Here is a 23,532-nt window from a genome sequence, read left to right as displayed (position 1 = left end):
TGCTACTGTATGCAGATACTGTGCAATGCTGAGAAGCATATACCTTCAGCATCCTTGAAATATTCCCTTTTAAAAGCGAAACAGCCTGCTCTTCTTCCTTCAGTCAGTCAGAGCAGTGTTGTTTAAAGATTTTTACTTGGATGATGTTAGTCAAATCCTGTTTGCTTCCTATTTGCCTGAAGAATTATTGTTTGGTTTTTCTCTGTAAAGATTAGTAATTTTTATCTTTTTAGATGAATTGTGGGAATCCCTAGTGTCAGTTTAATTAGGACAGAGTACAATGTTTTGAGTGGAGGGGCCTATCATTTAGTCCAGCTACCTGACCACTTCAGGTCTGATCAAAAGTTAAAGCATGTTATTAAAGGTATTGTCCAAGTCAAGGGCTTGGAGCATCTCCTGCCTCTCAAGAAAGCCTGTTCCCATGTTTTGAAAGAAAATCTTAATAATGTTCAGTCTAAACCTCCCCTGGCACAGCATGGATGCAAGGGAATGGTTCAAATCACTGGATCCCAGCAAGCAGAGATCAGCAACTCTTCATTTCCTCTCCTGGCACAGCCTTCTTTCAGAGAGCTGTAGAAGACAATTCTGCAAGTTTTTTAACTATATGTGAGGGGGAATGGAGTTTAAAGCACATTTGTCTGAAAATGGTGATCACAAAGGGGGAAGAAAATGAGTCTGTAAAATCTACTGTATATACTTTATTTTTAAAGTATATGTATGTATATTAAAGTACAAGTCCTCATTCTTATTGCTGTTCTGCGAATGTTTTTGTGCATGTGTTTTCATGCATAATGCTATTTTTGTTCTGTTCTCATTACTTGAAAATATTATTAGTGTTCTTGTTGAAATGCTAGAATGCAAAGGTCATTGAGAAAATATTCATTGACATTTGAATTAAAAATTACTTTGTTCTAGCTCCCTCAGTGAATTGGAAGACTGCCTTCAGCCAAATAAGGCAGTGTTGTATACCTGGGCAGACCCAACAGGATCTAAAAAATTAAAATGGAGGTGTGGAAATAGAACTGAGGAAATTGCCGCAAAAGAGGTATATTTTTTTAATGAAAAACTTCTTTTAATGGTGTCTATTTTTATTTATATGTCCATTCATCAGTGTATGCATGAAACTTGAGCTTGTTCAAGTAAGCAGTCTTCAGTTGAAAAGTGTGTGTGTGGTGAGAGGCTGTCATAAAACTTTGTAATTATTTTTTTTCCTGTGCCTTAAAAAAAAGTCTTCCATTGCTGTGTTGCTAAGACTCTGGAATTTTTTTTTTGTGAAGTAGAATGATAATAGAGTTGTAAAAACTTTTCCTCTCATTTGTAGGACAAAATGGAAGTCCTCAGAGTTGACTGTAGAAAAGTGGTCTATTTAATGTCATTTTATGAAGGTTTGCAGCGTATTGTCCTGTTCACTGAAGATGAGAATGTATTTAAATTGACATATGAAAGTGTAAAAGCAGAACTAGCAGAACAAGAAATTGTTCTGTCTTTGCAAGATGTTGGAATTTCACTGGTTAATAATTATACAAAACAAGAGGTGTCCTACATTGGAATTACAAGGTAACTTACTTTGTGTGCAACTGTCAAAAATGTTTAACTTCAGGTATTTTCAGTCTATGAATTTCATTTTGGCTTGTGCTGAAAGAGCAAATAGAGGTCTGGGTTAATAATGTTCAAACCTAATCACTGTATTTTCCTGCTGCCAAGAGAAATGCTTTCACTGTGTTGTATTCTAATGCATATGCTAATTGTATTTAGATGTATGTGGTTTTGGAACATGTTTTTGTTACTCTGTGTGGTAGACTTCCCAGAACACTGGACAGAAAATATGTCCTGTCCACATAGTTTGAGAAGTCATAATAGAGTTTTAAGGACCAGGGTCTGCTAATAGTTTGTGTCACTGGGTTTTGTTATCTTCACTACAGAAACAGCTGAATTCCGCATTGGAAATTTTGATGCAAAAGCTTGTAGGTCCCTTTAGTTTTAGTTGATTAATTATGGTGATCTGCAGCTCTACTGTTTGGATTTCCTGCTATAATTATACATTTCAGATGGAAGCAGAAAAGAAATCATGTAATGCTTTGGAAATGTGTGCTATCATATATTTGAACAGGGGCTCTTTGGAATCATCAAGGGACACTTGAGTATAATTGCCATAATCCACACACTTCTTTTTATTCAATTATGAGGTTGACAGAGCAAGAGTTGCTTTTTCTTGATTAATTCTTTGCACTTTATTGAAAAACAAACAAGCGTGAACTTCTCATACACATAGGCTCTACATAATCGTATCTATCATTTACTAAGAAAATTCCAGTCCTTGCTCTCACCTGAGAAGCTGTGCTCTGATATTTAGGCAGTGGAAACACTCCATTAAAAGTAGCAGCTGATTGCTGAGATTCACAATAGTGTAGAGATTTCACAAAATTGGTTTTTCTTTGAGAGCAGTCATCCATAGTCATTAGTCTAGCAGTGCTTATAGTTTCTTGTCAAACCCTGATGAGATGTCAGATTTCTTCAAAATGGATGGCAGTACTGTTGAAATTGGCTTAATTTTTTTTTTTTTGAGCAAGAAAAAAAACCCCAAAACCAAAACCCAAAAAGGTGGAAAGAAAAAAAAGGGGGGGGAAACCCAGCAATCAACATAACACTCTTTTTTGTAGTTGTTATTTTGAACTTCAGCTCACCTTTTTTTTTCTGCCATTCATGTGTATCAACACAGACACAGATATAGCTAAAAGAGGTTAGGTGGCTGTGTCTGGAAAGCTATATATTTGTAGGCTAGAGAAAAATTTGTTGAAAGAAGTCCCTTCAACCTGCCTGATAGTGTTTTGTGCTGTATTTTATGCATTAAGTTTGACTATAGGGTGAAATCAGGCACAGAGTTTTTCACAAAAGCAGTGGGAAAAAGTCTAATGCCCTTTAAGGTTGTTTAATTATTAGCATTAATAAAACTGAGAGACAGAAGAAAGGATAACATTTTAAAAAAACAAACAAAAAACAAACCCAAAACTCCCTCTGTGAAATCAACAGAAGAAATGGGTAAACCAAAATCACCTCTTGATTTTAGATGGAAAGACTAAATAAACAAGCTGTTGAAAATAAGATGCAGTGCAGGAGGCATCTTGGCTTGGGCTTTTCAATTTGTAGTAAATTTAAAATGCCCAAATAAATGCAGGACTATAAGCAGAAAACTGCATGGAGATTGTAGGACAATGGATGACAGTACTGCTTCTTTGATAGAGCTTCCTTTGTATCACTAAATACCCGTCTTCATGAAAGTGGGGAGTTAAACAGACTTGTTAACTTTTTTTTTCCACATCGTAGTGGAGAGACTGGTTTCTGCTTAGCTCCAAGAAGACAGTGCATGGTTTGGGTCACTTCTGTTTTCTGCAGTAGTTGTTGTGGTTTCTCATTCCCTAATTACAACATATTAAAAGTCACTGAAGTAGGTGTGCTCTTGAAAACTTGTTTTCAAAAAGCTAATCCTTCTCTTTTGGTTCTTTGTTTTATTTTCCAAGTTCTGATGTGGTGTGGGAGACAAAACCCAAGAAGAAGTCAAGATGGAGACCAATGAGTGTTAAGCAAATTGATAAATTAGAACAAGAATTCAGAGATTACAGTGAGCTAAGTCCTTCAGAAAATAAGATTATTGAATTGGAATCAAATGTTTTGGTAATATTGATAGTTCTCTAATTCTGTTGCTTATATATATGCACAAGAAAAAGATAATGTATCAATTTTGCTGTCTTTGATAAAACTTATGGTAAAATTTGAGATTATTGATTTACGTACTCCATTTGAGAACACTTCTTTGTCTCTGTATTAAAAAAATGCAGGAAAAATTCCACAAACTTGATATATTGCTCCAGACTTTTTGTTGTTAGTGCCTGACTTTGAAATTGAGGTGTAACATTTTTGGAGGTTGTGGTATTAAATATGCATAAAATTACAGTGAGGAAGGCTTGCATTTGGTTCGTATGTTATGTCACTGAATATGTTAGTTTGGGGTTGATTTGAGCCTGAAATCCTGTATTTTTAAAACGGCTTGTCGTGGAATGATTTAGCTGTGATTCAACCACTTAAAATTGACAAAGAAATTTCAGGAGTTATCTGGAATGTAGAAGCACATTATGCTCCAAATGCTCCGTCCTTGTGTATGGTTGAATTCTAGACACTCATTAGAAGTGTGCTGTAGGAAAATAAACACTGGATAGATAAATGATGTTTATGTCAGTCATAGTCCATTCCTCTGTTCAGCTTTTCTTCTAGATAGCTATGTGGTAAATGATAGTAACCCCCAAATAGTGCACTGTTTTGTAGTTTTATTTCTATTTTTAATTTATGTCAAAATTTGTCCGCTTTAAATATAGAGGAAAATTACGACATCTAACTTAAAAGGTGCAGAACTTTTACTGCTAAATTTTACAATATTGGTGAACAGTGTAAATTTTGAAGTATATTATATGAAGTAGGATTTTAAAATACTTGGCATACTAAATTTTCTTTAATAATAATACAACAGGTATGTTTAACTCCTAATGGAATGAACATGACGATTCAGCAGCCAAATGAGATTCCTATCAGAAGAAATTATCTGCCTGCTTTAAAAGTGGAATACAGTTCCTCTGCACATCAGAAGTCTTTCAGAATTCAAATTTACAGGATACAAGTGAGTCATGTCAAAAAGTAGTTATTTATTCTGAAAGAACAACTTTTATGGAAACTTGGGTTCATTTCTAGAATTGTTTGGATTTCTCATGTTTTCAATTTAATAGCAATCATTGGCTTTTATATCAGTGCTTGTCAATCTTTGAAAATACTACTTAAGTGCTTCTTGGAAAAAAAGGAAGACAAACATGACTGTTCAGAAAAAAATATTTGGCATTCATCTTACTTGCTTTTTCTTGGAGCATTTCTGTATAACAAGCAAAAAGAGAGGTGAAATTTCTTGTCTTGTTATGCTCAATATTTTAAGAAAAATCCTTCACAAAACTTTTGCAATGTAAAGAAGCTTTTTTTTAAAGAAGCTACCAATTTAAAGAAGCTTTTCTAAATTGTTAGAATTTTATTATTAGATTTTGAAAATAGATATAAGTACAGTAATAGCTTTTTTCTGCTTTTGGATTGGTGGAAGGCCGCAGGTAGAGATAATATTGCTAGAGTTTGTCCTGGTTTTAAAATATTTCACTATTGAAAAGCTAATGTGCTACACCTTGTCCTGTCCTTACCCCTGCTAGATACAAAACCAGATTCCTGGAGCCATATTTCCCTTTGTGTTCTATCCTATTAAACCTCCAAAGTCCATCACCTTGGATTCAGGTTTGTTCTAGTTTAACATAATCCTTCCTTTTAAAACAAAAGATAACTTGCTTGTACTGTAGTTAATAATTTTATCAGATTTATCACTTTTATCTGCATGAGCTTTTTGATTACAGATAATAACAATAATAATGGTAGAAGTAAGGAAGCAGTTACCTCTACATAGAAGATATACAGAACACTTTCAACAATTAGCAATTAACAGAAAAAAAGAAAATGTCTTTTATTTGCAATTATCATAAATTTTAAGAACATCTTTTTGGCACATTACTTAATTGATTGTGGGGAGCATATGACATGAAAATGACTTAAAAAACTTAAAAGCAGGTTTTAAGTTCAGGCTACGACTAAAATTTAATGCTGACTAATATATGACAAGACTTGTCTGTTCATAAGATAAGTTCTGTTGATTTTGATGGCAGTGAATCTGTTGAACTGTTTCTGTGCTACTTACATTTTGAGTTTTGGGGCAGTGAGGATTCACTTGTCATCTTTAGTCTTCCACTATTTCCCTACTGCTCTAGTATCATACAATGCATATCCTAGTTACCTATCTGAAGTAATATTAACCCTAAGAAAAGAAATGTGCCTAAGCTCAGAGTTGTTAAGTGAGGCTTATAAGCTCTCCAGATGGCAGATTATATTTTGTATGGTTTTTGGGTAGCTTCTCTATTGCTTGGAGCATAGAACATAGAGCTCAATCTTGCTGTACTAAGTGATGAGCTGGAGTCTTTCATTAATTTTTTCTCTCCCAAGTCACTTGGAAAATCTAAGTAGTATTGAAAGGGATTCGGGATTGAGACAAAGAGTACTGCTTGCAAGTTTGTTCAGAAGCTAGTGGCCTGTCAGTTGTTCATTCTGAATATAATTGGTGTTCAAGCTACAGTGCATGAGTCTGCAGAATTCATTTTTGTTTGTTTAGTTTACATTTTCCTATCAGATTGGAAAATCTTATTCCATGACTAAAGAAATTACATAAATCTAATATTATATCAATATTAATTTGCTTTTAAATGAAAATGGTGCATTTTCAGTTAAATAGGATTTTGATGTGCCATTTCATCCTTGTCTTCCTATTACTTTCTGTTCCTGTCTTTTCCCTGTCTTAGTTGTTTGCCAGTCATATCCATTATGTAATCCTGTTGTACAGGATTGAGAAAACCCTGAATGTATATGACATTTTCATAAAAAAAGTAGGAAGTTATGTATATCATATAACAGTCTGTGCTGATCTCTTTTTATTTGACAACTTCATAGCACCAAAACCATTTACTGATGTCAGTATTGTCATGAGAACTGCAGGACATTCACAAATATCTCATATTAAGTAAGTATTTTGACAAGTTCCATCTCTGTTGGTATTGGATATGTTTAATCAAGCTTTAACATTAAAATTATTACAAATTAATTATTACAAATTATAGACAAAGATAATGAAGAGTAATTTAACACAAACTCGGTCTTGGAATCTCAGAGCATTGTAATAGAAATGAAAGCTCAGTGTTCTTTATTATCCACATAACTGAAAAGTAAAGCAAATATTTTTACATGTCTTTTTAATGCATATTTTTAGTCATCTTTATTTAGGAAAAAGATCTGTGTATAGTGGTGCTATATACAGTGTTAAATGCTGCTATGTGTTTCAAATTGTTTTGTTTATTTGGAAATGTGTCTATCTTACACCTAAGTGGGAAGCCTTCTTTTCACCAGCAATGGTGAATCCCGCAAAAAAAATCACAAAACAAATATAAAAGAAAACCAACAACAAAATACACAAAAAACACCCTGTCAAATCCCCAGAACAAAAACCCACACCAAAAAAAACCACCAAAACCAGTACCTGAAGTTGTGTAAGTGATCTAAATAATCTCTACTAAACTTTAAGTGTTACATGTTTTTGTAGAACACCTTAATAATTATTTTTTGCATATGTAGGTATTTTAAGGTTCTGATTCAAGAGATGGATCTCAGATTAGATCTTGGCTTCCTGTATGCAGTGGTTGAATTCTTTACACAGACTGATGTGCCAAGTGACCAAGAGGTATAAACCTTTTGTTGTTTGAAGATGAATAGATTTGAAATTTGTAGCTATTCAACTTGTATTTTTAAAAAACTAAAAATTATTTTCTATGTCCATATCAGTGGTTAATTTCTGTGTGTCTGGGAATAATACAAAGCTATGAGGTTTTCATTTACTATTACCTGAGTCAGATAATAGACTCCTTCCTTTATGGTCATTCTGTATGCTATGCAAAGAAGGCTTTAAATGTTATAGTACAGGGACAGTGAGAGGAGTTTGTACATGAGAGAGTATAAGTAGTATTAGTCAATATATTGTATCAGTTACAAATGACTAGTAATTTTATATACTTCAAATTTTGAAGAAATATCTTTTTCAAATGCTTTTACAGCTAGAACTTTTCATAAAGGATGTTGAATCTCTTCAAGAAGAACTAATGAGTGTCTCATCAATGGATACGTCACAAATTAGCTTGTATGAATACTTCCATATCTCTCCAATTAAGGTATTCCTTTAATTAACATTAGGTAATTAAGGTATTCCTTTAATTTAACTTTATATACTGAGTTTGCTCTCTGAAAATGTTTTGTCTCATGCGGGATAGTAGGCACTGGAAATAAAGATTGAAACAGCTGATTTTAAAGAAAGAGGGCCATGAAAATATTTTCATTGTAACCACTAACTTGCTGTTGTGTTCCTATGGCTTACTTTATGAGTAATTTTTTTTCATTTGATTATTTATGAGTTCCTTGCAAAATGCTCTGGTTTGTGTGCACACAGAGTATTATGGATTGGAAAATGACGTAATTTCTAAAAAACATGCATAGCCAGGGTAGGAGATTAGTGTGCAGCTGACATTATTACAACTGTGGCAGGACTTTATAGGCTCTATAATAGTTGTTAAGACAGTCTCCCATCTCTCCATGGGAAGTAGATTGAAGAATGATTTGAACTGTACCTCTTCGCAGTATCTTGTGAGATGTTAGAAATTATATTTGACTAGAAAAAATGCAGGGAGGAAATAGGACGGAATACATGGGCTTGAGTTTTTAGCAAAAGATTAGTCTTTAGTGGTTAGGGATTGAGTTACAATGATTTTGCAAGGTAAGCTATGGCACAGCTACAGTTTAAACTCTGTATACTACAGTTATGAATAAATGAGCTACAGTTAAGCTCTTGTTACAGCATAATGAATGTTGCATGATATTGTCTTCAGAGAGTCAGAAACAGGCATAACTTCCTTTAATCTGATTTTGAAAATGGCTGGATAGATTTGTACCTTTTGTGCCAAGCAAGCCATTTGAGCAATTTTCCTGAATGTTGTTCCTTTATTATTTCTTTGAAACAAATGCTTTAGTTGTATCAGGTGTGCGCAGGTAGGATTTTTCCTGTATGCATATTCCAGCAATTACTTGGCACCTGCAAAACTTGTGTTAGTAATTATTTGTTTTCAAGCTTTTATGTAACATTCTTGCTTGGACACTATGCTGTGTTGTCATTTTCTGTCTACTTTGATTTTGGGCATAACTTAGACAAACTAAAACTTTTAAAAATGAGTTAATAATCTAAATTAAAGCTGAAAGAATCTGGAGACCGTCTCTGAAAACAGAAGTGAGCAGTATCAAGTTCTTGTTTTCTTAAAGGTAGTTTAAATTCTTCACTTCAGCTTTAAATGTCAATGGGCTTTTTGGCTTATATTATGTATTTGTGTATTCTGTTACAAAGTCAGACTGGTTTCAGTCAGACTAGAAATATCCTAACTCAATTTTTAAATAATCTAAAAGATTATAAAGATAGAAATATCATATGTCTAACAACTAACCATGTTATTTCCCGATCTCATTTTTATCCTTCAGTTACACTTGAGCTTTTCACTCAGTACGGGTGGAGAAGATAGTAACAAAGAAGAAAGAAAGAATGAATTGATACCATTTCAGTCCTTGAATCTCCTGCTGAAGAGTATAGGGGCCACCCTTACAGATGTACAAGATATTGTCTTTAAGTAGGTTAAAAATCAGAATGTAAAAATCACTCACAAAGATTATACCAATAGTTACATATGTTCAGTTTTATTTTGTTCTTCACAGTAAGGATTTACTTTTTCCCTTGTCTTTTTCTTTAGGTTGGCATTCTTTGAGCTCCGGTATCATTTCTGTACTACACAGCAGCTCCAATCAGCAGTTGTAAGGCACTATTCAAAACAGGTGAGAATAAGAAAATGTCAATATCCCAATAAATTTTTATTTTGAAACTGCTACTGTGCACTTTCATTCTATTAAACAAAATAAAATTTACTTTTGTCCTTGTATTTATGAAAAAAGGTCAAATAAATGCATACAAACCAATTACTCATTAATAGGATTTTTTTGCCTTGCCAAGTCGCATGGATAGCAAAACGACTTGTTGGAATAGATAGGGGAAGCAAACACAATGGAGCTCTGATAGAACATGATTGGCATTAAAATACTAATGCATTTTCTTGCACATTAGTGCTATTCGAATCATTGTTCCTTCTTGGCTTTTTTGTGTACTGTTGAAAGTCCTATCATCCAGTGCAGAAAATCCAACAAAAATACTATTGCATAAAAGAATTAGTCCTCTCCATCCAGCATTAATAATAAGGGGCTAGTGAAATGCTTTTAAGTACTGTTGTTTCTTGGCTGACATAATATGGTTTACTCACTGATTTTCTCACCTTTCTAGTATAACTATTTCTACTTTTCTGGACAATTTTAAGGTTTCTATATCGAAGTCATGTTTCTTTCCCTGTTTTAATCTGAGATACTACACTGTTTGGCTTTGTTTCAGTGTAATTTAGGCAATATTCTCACTAATACCTATTTTCACTTTAGGCTATTAAACAGATGTATATTCTTATTCTTGGCCTTGATGTGTTGGGTAATCCATTTGGATTCATAAGAGGCTTGTCTGAAGGCGTAGAAGCTTTTTTCTATGAACCATACCAGGTAAAATTCTCTGCTGCCCTTTTACAAGTAGACAGAAAGGCATTATATTGAAAATCTGTATTAATACCTTTCTGATTTTAAATTTAGATTTAGAATTGAAAATTTCAAGTGAAAATGCCTGGAAAACTCAAGTGAGAGTAAAAAGAACAGAGATGTCTACTTAACTACTAAAAGGCCATTTTGTACACTTCATACCTTAAAATAAATTTTTCTCTTCTTAAAATAAGCAGACTTAGGGAATGAATTAGTATTCTAAAATTGTCTTTCTGTCACAGGAGCTTTTGTGAGTGTTTTCACACCTTATCACTCAGTGTCATCCTGTTTTCCTCTTTGTTACATATAAATCCCAGAAAAATGTACGATTTAAAAATACATAGTGCATACTATTCAAAGCTCATTATGAGTATCCTTTTTTTCTCATAGGGAGCCATCCAGGGTCCTGAGGAATTTATAGAGGGAATGGCACTAGGACTTAAAGCACTGGTAGGGGGAGCTGTTGGTAAGTTTCAGTGCTGTGATGGTAGTTTGCCTGACAGTAAACAATGAGTATTTGTAAATTGCATTAGAATTTTAATTTGATTTATATTCCAATAGGTGGATTAGCAGGAGCTGCCTCAAGAATCACAGGTGCTATGGCAAAAGGAGTAGCTGCAATAACTATGGATGAAGATTACCAGCAAAAAAGGAGAGAAGCCATGAATAAACAACCCACTGGTCTGAGAGAGGGTATCACCCGTGGCGGAAAAGGACTAGTTTCTGTAAGGAGGAAAACAAAAATTGATTCATTTTATGCACGCAAGAATACTAGATGCTTGTTGTATTCGCCAGACAGTTGTTGGTTTTCAATTTATTTTAGTTAGTTTTTTGTTAGTTTCTTAATTTTAATTTTGGTTTTGCAGGTGTATAGCTACAATCAGATGACAGATTTATAGAAAAATGCAAGAGGGTAGAAAAGAAGTAGAAACTGTGAAGCAGGTGCCTCTAATTCTGTTGGCTTGTAGTGAATTCTGGAGTACTCCCAACATATGTACTTTGAAGCTATTCATCAATGAAGTAGAAAGAAAAATGTTAAAAATGAAAAATACTGTATGGAAGCATGTTTGTAATGTCTGTTTTGTTTATCCTGGTAGGGTTTTGTCAGTGGCATAACAGGAATAGTTACAAAACCAATAAGAGGTGAGTTTGGTCTTGATGAATTAACTGTTCACACAATGGTAAATTCTTGATATTTGATGAGCTGTTGTAAATCAGATTTATAAAACTCTTTGTCAAGATTTTATATTCCTGCTGACTTACAGTTTAAACGTTGTTTACATTAACTTTGTGTGAAGACTACTTAGTTGTATATCAAATAAGATTTGTAATTAAGTGGTGGTAAAACTTGTTAAGATTTTAAGAGAAGCTCTGTGGTTTACAATGATTTACTCTTTTTAATGCCTTTAGGAGCTCAGGAAGAAGGAGCAGCTGGTTTTTTCAAAGGTGTTGGAAAAGGCTTAGTTGGAGCAGTAGCGAGGCCCACTGGTGGAATCATAGATATGGCAAGCAGCACGTTTCAGGGTATTAAAAAGTAAGTAAAATTGTACAGAGTATCGTATGGCATGAAAGAGACAATAGTAATACTAGTAGTACCTTGTGTCTTTGTATCATTTCTAAGTTATTTACATAATAAATAGGTGGCTCTAACAAAATGCATACTTGGTATGATTTAAAAAACACAGACACAAATCTCAGGGATTTCTAGCATTACTGAAAAAACTATTTTAAATATGTCAGCTATCAGACTTCTTTTAGCTGATGATTTTTAACTTTTACCCCAAATAAGCAGGAAAAAAAGGGACTTCTCAGATGCTTTCAAAGTTACTTTATGTATTATTACTACTTTATGAAATGTGTTCCAAGATCACTAAATTGTGCCAGTCTCAGAACTATGATAAAACTGCATTTAAATCTTGTGATAGTCTCACTTTATTAAATTCATTATTCCACACTGTTATGTACAATGAAGGAGGAGACAGTGTTTTGAAACTTACTAACTTTAAATACAATTGTTCAGTGGCCCTGTTCTTAGTGAGCTGGATCACTTCTGTTACCATTAGAATGCCAGTCTCTTTTGTTTTCATGTTCAAGTTTTTTAGCAGAGAAATGCAAGAAAAATATCAGAGTGAAATATGGTACAGTTCTATTCTATATAGTACAGTTGTCTTTACTTTTAAAATTTTGAAGTGCAGTAATTAGTCACTAATTAAGTATATGCAGATATGTCCTGCTCTGTGCCATCTGATTTGATAATTGTTGTTCTTGGAAATAGATTTCTGAGTCTTTTGCTGTTTTATGTAATGTGTGTTACTATGCCAAAGTTCATATAAAGACAACAATAGTTATTATACGAGGGCTTGAATTTAATTTGTATACAAAATAATTTAGTTCCTTAGCTAAATAGTACAGTTGAGTAGAGATATTGATACATATCTTAAATTTTCTGCTTTTTCAGGGTTGCAGATTCATCAGAAGATGTGATAAGCCTGAGACCACCCCGCTTCTTTGGTGAAGATGGAGTTATTAGACCTTACAGATTAAGAGATGGAACTGGAAGTCAAATGTTACAGGTGAAGAAAATGAAAGATAAATTTTTGACATAAATTTAAACTCATCTTACATAGAAATAAATACTTTAAAATTTCCCTCTTCCTCAATTCCCATTCTCTTCTTACCTAGTAACTCAGTAGTCAAGAATTTAATTTAATTTCTTAGGCATGTAACCACATTGGGGATTTGGCTGCTGTGGTACAATTTTTGAGGAGGACACAATAAAGTAGATCAGTATATATATATATATAAAAGTTTCTGAACAGAGCATTCTGAAGAAAGAAAAACATTTATATTTGCAACTGAAATGTTTTATGCCTTTAAATATTTTTTGGTGAAAATTGTTAATAAATACATATAGTTTTTTCAGTAATTTTATAATACATAGCTTAAACAGTGACTTTTAAGTCTCAATGTTGTGACCAGCATTTTAAAGACACTTAGAAATAGTTCTTTGTGTCATAATGAAGCCTTTGAAAGAACATAAACAGTTCTGAAATGGAATACTGTTTGCAGGAAGTGTATGCTGAACAGCCCTTACTTTTTAATGATTCATCTGCCATTTAAGCAAATTTGACTCAAAAAATTCCCCTCAGAAAGGGAAATAATTTCAGTTGTGACGCACACAGCTTACTGAGTTTTTTTTTCTTTTATTAGGAATAAAACTTCTTTCTAGAAATGTTCAACCATAACAAATAAAGTAGTAATTAGTGATTGCATAAATTTAAACAGAATTTAAAAAATACACATGGAAAGATTCACACTGTGCTACAAAAATGTCGTACCAGAATAACCTTTCTGGAGAAGTAAATAAGAATGTAGTAGCCTTTGGAGAGCATTTTATGACTAATTTTGATTATTGCTACAGCTGTTTGTTCCATGTTGAGTTCCACTGTTGTTTCTGTTTCTCCTACATTTCATTAGTTTGTTATTCATTTTCTGTTAGAACAGGATTGATCTGTTGGGGACACCTTAGCTATGTTCATTGTTCCGTTCACTGGTCATGTAGTTCAGCCAACTGTGGAAGTGCTCTGATAATAAATACTCTACCTGTGCCTTTCTTTAAATGAGATTGCTTTAACCTGCGCTCTCCAATTTATAACTGGTGTTATAAAGCCTTAGCTACCCTCTGCACTCTGGTAGTTAGAAGCTACTACTTATGGATAGCATAAATTTGTTACTAACCTATATCCTCTTTTTGTTAAGAAAATAAATTTTCAAACATCCCCTTGTCTGTTTGAAAGTATATTGCTAAAACAAATGCTAGCAAACAGCTCTAATGAGCTGACTTTACATTGCTTTTGCTTCTTAAATTTGTCCATTTTATATTGTGGGGTTTTTTTCTGAGAAGCCTTTACAAAAAGCTGTCAGGTAACATGTAATTTTAATTTTTCTGTATTGTATGGCTGAGTGCAGTACCTTCCATTATCCAACTTAAAATACACTAAGATGTGGCCTTTTGTCATGCCTTTGATATTTTGTGATGGGAGCCACCATTTGCATGTCACTAAAACTGAAGGATTGTTAGCTTTGTATTAGTTTTTGCTATTGATGATTCTAAGGCATAATTACTTTTGAAGAAATGTTTTCAGAGCTCCAAGCAGAGTAGACATCTCTTCCTGTAGACAGTCATATAAGAAAACAGAGATTTGCAATTTTTTTTCCCAGTCGTTAAATTCTGCTATAAGATATTTGGTGTCTTAATTTACCCCTTAAGTATACTAATGTTTTTGGTTCTTAGTGTTTGTGGTTCTAGAGCTGTTACTTTGTTTTGCATGAGACTCAGTGTATTGCATGTCCACTATTTCCAAGAGTTTGAATAGAATAATATTTTCTTATGGATAAAAATATTTCTCTCCCCTTTTGCAATGCTTCTTTGCATACAGGTCTGGTGACTGGTCACACTGTGGTCACTGTATTGTAGCTTTTCAACAGATTGCAGGATTAGGTTGGAATAAAACTTCTTTTGGTAATTTAGAAATTGTATATGCTGATCAAAGGAAATAGGATAAAGGTTATTTTGTGTGCTGATACTGTGCTCTAAACTTAGGATGTTACATCAGAATTTCTGCTTTCTGTGGTTTTATTTTGCTTTAATTAACAAACTTGCCAGGCAAACTAGTACTTTTAAACTAATACTTCTGCTTTCTTCTTCCCTTACCATGCTTTCAGAAAAGGCAGGCCTACAAAGAGTGGACTATGGCTCACAGTAGTAGTGATGATGATGACAGTTAGGATAATGTGGATTGTAACAGATATACATGGCCTTTGTCACATTCTTTTGACCTTTAAATTTTAAATGTTGCTGCTATAATTCCCGCTGAGAAATCGGGGTTTTGTGATACTAAATTATTTTTAAACTGTGAAAAAAACGTGGGGATAATAAAATGTATGATGATGAGTGCTAGGCAAACAGGCAAATAATATAATAAACATAGTCTTACAGATAAACCCAGACATTAGGTAAAATAGTATTGAATAATATGAAGAAATAAATAATACCGTGACTTAGAGTTTATTTCCAGATGTATTTTTATCAGCTGTGTTTAATGTTTTTTGCATTTATATAAGTGTTTAAGAGGGTTTATTTACTATTGCTTTAAATGTGTTTAGTAAAACTTTACTGATTTGTACAGTCCTTATTGGTGTTAAAATGCTGTTTGACTGTTTTATTCAATTACTATTTTGAAAGTATTTTGTCTGCTTTTCTTCTTAAAAATAAACATGTCTAAAGTATATCTAAAATGGATTCATCTGTTCTGTTCCAACATTGTTTCTCTTGTTTTCTGGAACTAGATAGTGTGAGAATACTAAATGGCTTATAAAGGTATTTAATAGATAAAATACATACATTTTTAAAGAAACGTTATCATATACTTTTTATTTTTCATTTATCCTTTGTTTTACCATTATTTTTGATACTTACTTTGTGTAATTTTTGGTATCCTTAAACATGTGAAATGACAGTTTATTTTGGTTTTTATTTTGACTATATATTATTTGTTTCATAAGTCAGTATTTTTATTTTCATAACAATAAAAAAAGTAAATCTGCCCCAGAACTAAACTTCATGTAAAAAGCACAGACAGATGTAAAACAATATCCATAGTTCTTCAAGACATTGTGTAATAAAACATACCTAATATGGAAAAGCGTTTAGTTTTTTATTTACCTAGACATTGGGGGGATGAGGCAGAAAGTGTGAACACTGATTGACTATAATTTGGTACTACAAATTCTACCAAATACCTTTACAAGTGTCTCATTTCTTAAAAAAGTATTTATTCTGTATTCACAGAAATGCTTGCACAGTTGTCTTGATATTTTTTTGTGGTTTGTTACTAAATTCAGATTTTTGTGTTGCACTTTAAAGATATCTTGTAATAGATGATTCTGTACCAGTAGGTATTATAATGAGAATTAATTCTTCTGCCACCATCTGAGCAGTTGGCATTGCTCTAAAACAACAAGAGGTTCTGAAATGTTTGCACATTCAGTGAGGTAATGTTATGTCCTTCATTGTCTGTTGGCTTTCATTTGTCAAAATTCTGGAGGAAGAACCATTAAAATTGTTAAGATTGCTTATTCTGGCACTGTGCATTCAAAAACTGCTGTACCGGGTGATCTCTTGGGCAGTTACCCTTTATCCTTAGTGTCATGGAGAAAAAGGGGGACTAAGTCTGGGACATGGTTGTAGCTGAAATTGCTGATGCTTATGATTGCTACAGGTCATGTGTCCCTGCATGTTTTGTAATGCTGTCACCTCAAAAGATGCCCTGAAGAAACAGATGAAAGGCTCTATTGCAGTGTGTTACTGCCTGAAACATTGTGGGAAGGATTTTGAATGTTCCAGGAACAAACGGATATCCTATATTTCTTTGAAGAACATAGGAAATAATTTTGATCTTCAGTTCTGAAAAAGAACACATGATGTCAAAAAGTTGAGGAAATTATTAGGTATAACATAATGTAAAGGTTACTGTGACATTTAATTAACTTTACTAGGTTTTGAAAATTTGGAATAATGTTACTTAACGTTATTGTTTTTCTTTGCCCTGCTTTTTACTGCAATTTGATTTTTTATCCTATAAAATCGTTTTTCTTTTATAATGACCGATCTTACTAGAAAATACATTAGAAATGTGATAATTTTTTGGCCAAAATTGACCTAGGTTTTAAATTTTTGTGACTTAAAATCCTGCAAGTTTATGCAGAACATGCAGGTAAAATTAGTACATGAATGGTAGTAATTCTGGGTCAGATATTACTAATTCAAGTTACAGTGCAGTATAAATGAAAAAAATTTGTTCTTTACTTGCTAGATTAAACACTTATAGGATGTTAATTTAAAAAAAAAAGCCAAACAAAACTAAGACTCCAGTTGGAGTGGGCAAATATGTTTATATGCCCTAGAATATTTTGTCTCTTTGGTGGCGTATAGTTAGATTTTTCTGTTTTTGAAGTTTTTGTGTTAATAGAAAAGGTAGTAATTTTATATAAGTAGTTTACTTGTTTCTCTCTTGAGTCTAGACTTCTCCGAGCATTCATAGAAAAATAAATAAATTGGATCTGTGAATATGGGGATTTGGGATAACAAAAAATTTTACCATCTGGGATATTAATACTTACATTCTCTTTAGGTCATAGGACAAAAAGCTGTGAAAACTAATAGCAGAAACTGATGTTCTTTCAGGATGGAAAAATCCCCAGAGCTAAAACAAAACGTGGAAACATTTAGAGATTATTTTCTTTAGGGATTTTTTAAATTCAATTTAAAGTATTTTAACAGATGAACTTTTGGCTTCATAATTCTGCCATCCCATCCCTTTTTAACTGCTGAACTGAATTTGAAGTCCAGTACTGTCCCTGAAAACTCCAGGTCTAAGTGTCCTTCTTTTGTCTCAAATTGCTAGATTTTGTGCTGTTGGCAAATTGAGAATGCAGCCTTTCACAAGAGTTCAGTTTTACTCTTACAATGACTTATATAATTTCCTCCTTGCTGAGGTGAGTAACTGGCTGTGGTCTTTACCTTTGAGCATATCCAGGACATCCCTTTTGTTCAGGCCTCTATGGTTGTCTGGTTTTCTCAAGATGCTCCATAGACGTAGGTCAGTGCCAGGGGATGCTTTAGACAGTTTCAGGGATAATTTAATAGACTGTTTATGCATAAATTGTTATTAGTAATTTCCAGTAGCAGCAGACCTGCAAGGTCTTGGCCCTGCCAGGGAATAAGGATGAAAGACTGATTTTGTGCTTTTGAAGCTAAGTCATTAGCGGGTGTGCCATGCAGTCACTGGTTCTCTGTGTCAATGTCTACCCAACCCCAAAACATATGCAAGCTATTTTTGTTATTGTTAGTTTTAGTTTTATTTTATAACTTGTGAGTTTGTGAGGATGCTTATACTGTGTTGTATAAGGTTGCTGTATAATTGTGTTGCTTCAGAGAAGACAGTCATTCAAAGCTGTGCTTCAATACCGTATCCTCTTTTATTGGAGGTGTTCAGCTTTTGGTTTACTGATTCTTTTTGGTCATGAGCTTTGTATCAGGTAGGATGTTGAAGTTATTTGAGCAGGCTCTTGTTCCTTCATATTCACACTTTCGTCTGCCAGGAAGAACATCTGAGGAGAAAAGTATGTCCTGCTAATCCTTGCTGTCTTTCCCTCACTGCTCTTGAGCTTGGTTTAAAATCAAAACATAAACATCCATATCCTGAAGTACTCTAAAACTAAGGTTTCACTTTGCAAAATTACATTCTTTATGAAGTTCAAAATAACTTCATTTTTATTTGACATTGTCCAGATTTTCACCAGATACTCATGCATACCATCTAGATTATTGGTTTCTTTACTGAGTCACAGATATCATGATCTGTCCTGCTTTGGAAAATTTTGTTTGTCTAGGTTAAAGGAAAAAGAAGGATCCTTACCACTTAAATATGCAACGTTTGAATACTATTACATAGCCATTGCCCAGTCCCAAATAGAAGACAGTTATGGGAAGCTGTCTGAAACCAGATGACACCAGTTGTTCCAGAGGAATATGGAAGCTTGCATTACTCAATTTCATTTTAACTTCACTGTGACTGAAGTGTAAAGACAATATTCTTTAATTTCCCTGCTGATGCTGTAATCATGCATCAAATGGTATGAATCCAAGAGTTTTGGTTGTATTGGCAGGAAACAGAACATCTAGATGTGGTCATCATGATGAAAGTGTAGATCACTATGGTTTCTCCATTTCAGCTGCTCAAAAAATTCTCCTCTGTATTCAGATCAAAAATTTATTAAGATAATTCTGCCAGTCAGCATAGGCAATTTATATTTCTGCTGTGAAATAGTAGTTTTGCATTCTGAAAGAAAGCTGCTGTCCTAATTTTAATTGTCTTGCTGTGGCCTTAGATTTAAATGTTAAATGACTACAAATTCCCACTGATTTTAATAAAACCAGGTTGATTTTGGAGTTACTGTTCAGCATGGCTAAAGGAAATCTGAATACAGACACTAACACATCATAGACGTTGTGCATTGCTTTGCATTTTGTATAATGACATTGCACGTTAGGATAACTGAAATGAGGAAGGCGGTAATAAAGGATTATTGGTGGTTATTATTCATAAATGATGAAAGAATTTTGCATGGCAAAAAATGAATGTTTTACATGTTACTTTTTGTTTAACAGTTTTTCCCCTTTTTTCACACTCATTCAAACTACATCGAAGATGTCATCTAGGAACTGCTTAGAACTATTAAATGTTTCTGTGGGGAAGACTGGATAAGTAATAATACCAGGTTAGCCTGCTGAAATTAGCAATTCTACAACTTTTGAAAAAGTTACCTTATAATTTGAGCTGAAAGATGCATTCAGGGGTGGAGTTTCTAGCAATGACAGTGGAGTGCCTTCAGAATTCACACATTTGTACCGTAACCAGTTCATAGAGAAATTTGCTGGTAGTCCAGATGAAAGTTAATTTCAACATCAAAAGAGAACAGCAGATTTACAACCACTTGTTAAGCAGTAACAGCCTTTTCAGTATTTTTTTACATACTGTTTCATGTGAGTTCAAGAAGGTTGTCAAACATTCTGACTTTAAGTGTCATACATACTACTAGTATTTTTAGAACTATTACCAGAAGATTAATAGATTTTAATTTTTGCCTCCACTATTTAATTTTGCTCTGTGTCATTTCTAACTTTGTCAAAGGCCTCTTGGCTTGCTTCTCATTACATTAAGAGGGTGCGGTGTGATTAGGAATCTCCAAGTGCAGAGATACCATTGAGCATATTTGCATAACTGATCACTTTTACTGTTAGACTATTGCAGTGACATTTAAGTAATTGTACTACAGGTAAGAATTTGCAAAGGAGGGGATCTCTTCTTGTGTTACTTCATGCTTTACAGCTTCTGGAGTGTCCTTTTTTAAATAGATCTGCATATACATAATCAGGTGATTAAAATGTTTTAAATTTGAAATACAGACATTGCATTTTGAAGATTTTTGTTTTCTTCCAGTGTTGAAACCAACATTGAACAAAGAATGAATGATTAATGTTACCTTTCATAGTTTTGCATCACCAAACATTGGTCCAAGTTGCTGTCTTTCTCCAGACAATAGCTACATACCATAAAAGTTTTAAGAACTATTTATACATCTGTATTGAGTGACCAATTATATATCGTTTTACGTTTGAGTTGTATAACACACTTTGGTAGCAAAGTGTAGTACTGAGCTTGTTACAAGAATTGTCAGCAGTCTCCCTCTATGATGTATTTCCTAATGAATAGGTAAAAGTCTAATGCTAAAAGGGCTAAAGCTTGGAAATAAAAGGTAGAAAAATCCAAAGACAGAAAATTTAAAAGTAGTTACTGCTTAGCATTAGCAAGTGTTTGTTCCCTTTATAAATAGTGCAGCATTTCCTTGTGTTTTATTTCCCAATTAACTCCTGTTGTCTACAAAACAATAAACACAGATAGTTTATGATTTTTGACTCATAGCTAACAATGAGGGCTAGTTATCTCAGTGTGTGCCACATGGCAACAATGTTTTTGTTCTCCGCAAGTCACATGTTTGGGAATCTTATACTAAATTCCACAAAAAGTGTTTCATTCTGTGTGTTTAAATAGCTTTTGTTTAAGGTTGTTGCTTGTGCGATAATTAAGTACTGTACTTCCATAATAATTTTCAGTATTCCAAATTTGTTATCTGTAAGCTGAGCAATTTACAGTAGAGGGATGTGACTAGTTGAAAATTAGCTAGCAGTCTAATTAGAAGAGAGAAAGAGGTAACGCCCCTTTCCTAAATCCCACTTAAAGGGGATTAATATTTGGATTGAGAGCCTTACTTCTATGCTACGCAAAGCATAAGGTTACTTTCTCCAACACGGGAAATTCTCTCCATCCTAATAAGGCTAAATTGCTAAACACTTTTGCTTATACTTACTTTGAATATTTATATTTGCAATATTTATATGTTTGGTCAGTAAGACTAATTTGTGTCATTGTCAAAGTTTCTTGCAGTTAAGTGAAGTTTAGTGTATTTTATACCTATTCTGGACCACCCTTGCTCGTTCCAAATTTCTTTAAGTTCTTGTCAGCCCTCTCTTCCATTTCTCTGTCATGCTATCTAGACTGCTAATGAAAGGCCATCAGTATACAGACCTAGACCAGTAGCCTGACCTGTGGATCAGGTATCCTATTCATGCTGTCCATAGTTTGTCCATACAGCCTCCTTTGTCTTCTAACCATCCAGTGTGTTATGTACTGGAATGTAGTAGGGGCTACCTTTTAGAGAGGTTTTTTTCAGTCATTTATTTATTTAGGTCCAAGTTTCTAATACAAGAGGCAGGGAGAGACATATTTCAGAGGCAGAGCAACGCCTTGATAAAGCTTGAATAAGACATTTCCAAAAAATTTTTAAAAGCTCATTTTCCAAGCCCTTAGTTCCTTATTTTTTCTTGCGGAATTCATCCTGCTCCTGACACTAGCTCTTGCAGAAATAAATGCAAGCAGTGACTTACGTAAGTAGGTGTGTGACCAGTAGCTGTGATTTTGTATTGTGAAAGAGATGGGGGAAGAGAAATAATAGGAACTTTCTAAGAGCTTTTTGGAAAGCTCTCTTAAGAATAACCTGCTACTCAAATATTCGTACATTTTAGTCACAAAAGAATCACTATCTTTGGGGAACAAATAATTTTTTAAAAGTCTGTCTGTGCAAGTGGAATTATCCACACAGTCAAATTTGAAGTTTTTTACGCTAATTAAATGTCTTCACCATTTTACTGTGTTGGGGAACATATTAAATGGCTTTGCTTTCTTAACTGTTTTAAGAACTAATCTAGATATTTTTAAAATTTTGTCATACATATCTGAAGCTATGTATTTGTAGTTAAAACTTTATTTTCTATTTCATACTAGTTTGTTCTAATCTGGTGTTGCTTCCAAGTTGTAACAGCTGGGAAGTGTGCAAGCAGTTGTGTTGCTATTCTCAACCATGATGCAGCAATATTAATTTAACCACTAGTTTAATCACTCACTGCTCAGGAAGTCAGAAATCCAATGCTTACCAAGTCATGTGAGAGGTACAGGGCTTCTGTTTTTAAAAAAATTATTAATCTGCTGTCATCAATATTTTAAATATATTGCTCATTAAAAGTATTCTGCTACAGTATTCACATTAATTGTAGGAAATGGTTTAGTTCATGAGTAAACAAAAGAATGTAGAGGAATGCTAAGTACTACCACAAGTGCATTATTTTTAGTCCCACTGTCTACATGATAATGGTGCCTATATACAGCTAGGTGTAGATTTATTCTCAGGGTTAATTAGTCAGTGTTTTGGAGGCAATGCGATAAAGTAGGAAAGGAATCCTTATTTTGTTTGTTGTCTCAGAAATGTATTAGTTAGTAGAAGTTCAGTGTATACGAGAAGTATGTAGAAAACTGTGTCCTGACATTTTTAGAGAAATTATTCCTTGTCAGTTTTGGTTAGGATTGATTTTTATTTACATAGGTGTATTAACAGCAACCAAGTAGTTATGAACATTAACTATTACAGATGTTAGTTATCTTTTGACTTAATGAAAGTAGCCTTTTATATTTAAAAGTCTGTGCTTTGTGTTTTGTTGCAATTTGTATTTTTGGAGCATAAATAACTTTTAAGCACAAAATTAGTACATTACTAGCTTATTCAAAGCTATAAAACTTTTATCTCTTTTAGAAAATTGAAAATGGAAGATTTGCAAAACTCAGATATATTGCACATGCTATGGTCAACAGTACAGATCTGTTAATGGTAACAAAAAGGTAAACAGTTTTACTCTGAATAATATGTACTTAAAACAGTCATAAAAATGTGCATGCTTTGATGATTGGTGATCAGTAACTGTACTGTCACCATATATGTAGACAAAATAATGAGAAAGGCATGCCTTGTGTGCTGGTAATAATCTTCAGCAGTGTCATTGTTTTTAGTAGGAGAGTGTTCAGTGTTATTTTTCTCCTCTTTAAAAAGGGAAAGAAATGCTGATTTTAAGATTTCTTTAGCTGAGAAGGATTTGTTATAAACTGGGTTAGGCTAAAATTAACTAACTGTGGAATTTACTTATGGAGGTGTATTGAAGGAAAGAAAGGATAATATAGGAAC

At 33.5% G+C, this 23,532-nt stretch overlaps 1 protein-coding gene across 5 annotated transcripts in view; it reads left to right on the top strand.

Annotated features, from left to right (window-relative positions):
• The window catches only part of VPS13A (vacuolar protein sorting 13 homolog A), a 103,636-nt gene that overhangs the window by 73,611 nt on the left and 6,493 nt on the right, over window positions 1–23,532 (top strand). For 2 of the 5 annotated variants that reach the window (XM_039729562.1, XM_039729561.1), the window contains 17 exons: window positions 916–1,045; window positions 1,322–1,557; window positions 3,519–3,672; window positions 4,523–4,669; window positions 5,238–5,319; window positions 6,577–6,646; window positions 7,255–7,360; window positions 7,731–7,844; window positions 9,196–9,341; window positions 9,462–9,543; window positions 10,192–10,305; window positions 10,729–10,804; window positions 10,900–11,063; window positions 11,436–11,481; window positions 11,749–11,872; window positions 12,797–12,911; window positions 23,107–23,192. In XM_039729562.1, the coding sequence (XP_039585496.1) occupies window positions 916–1,045; window positions 1,322–1,557; window positions 3,519–3,672; window positions 4,523–4,669; window positions 5,238–5,319; window positions 6,577–6,646; window positions 7,255–7,360; window positions 7,731–7,844; window positions 9,196–9,341; window positions 9,462–9,543; window positions 10,192–10,305; window positions 10,729–10,804; window positions 10,900–11,063; window positions 11,436–11,481; window positions 11,749–11,872; window positions 12,797–12,911; window positions 23,107–23,192 (1,992 nt within the window). Of the gene's footprint in view, window positions 1–915; window positions 1,046–1,321; window positions 1,558–3,518; window positions 3,673–4,522; window positions 4,670–5,237; window positions 5,320–6,576; window positions 6,647–7,254; window positions 7,361–7,730; window positions 7,845–9,195; window positions 9,342–9,461; window positions 9,544–10,191; window positions 10,306–10,728; window positions 10,805–10,899; window positions 11,064–11,435; window positions 11,482–11,748; window positions 11,873–12,796; window positions 12,912–15,063; window positions 16,065–23,106; window positions 23,193–23,532 lie in introns of those variants that run through there. The other 3 variants (XM_039729563.1, XM_039729564.1, XM_039729565.1) reach the window with 3 other exon arrangements.

Source organism: Passer montanus, unplaced genomic scaffold (assembly GCF_014805655.1).
Source record: "Passer montanus isolate IOZ18808 unplaced genomic scaffold, ASM1480565v1 scaffold7, whole genome shotgun sequence".
Classification (NCBI taxonomy): domain Eukaryota; kingdom Metazoa; phylum Chordata; class Aves; order Passeriformes; family Passeridae; genus Passer; species Passer montanus.
The sequence above is the reverse complement of the archived record's forward strand: the minus strand, read 5'-3'. Positions and strand labels throughout refer to the sequence as shown.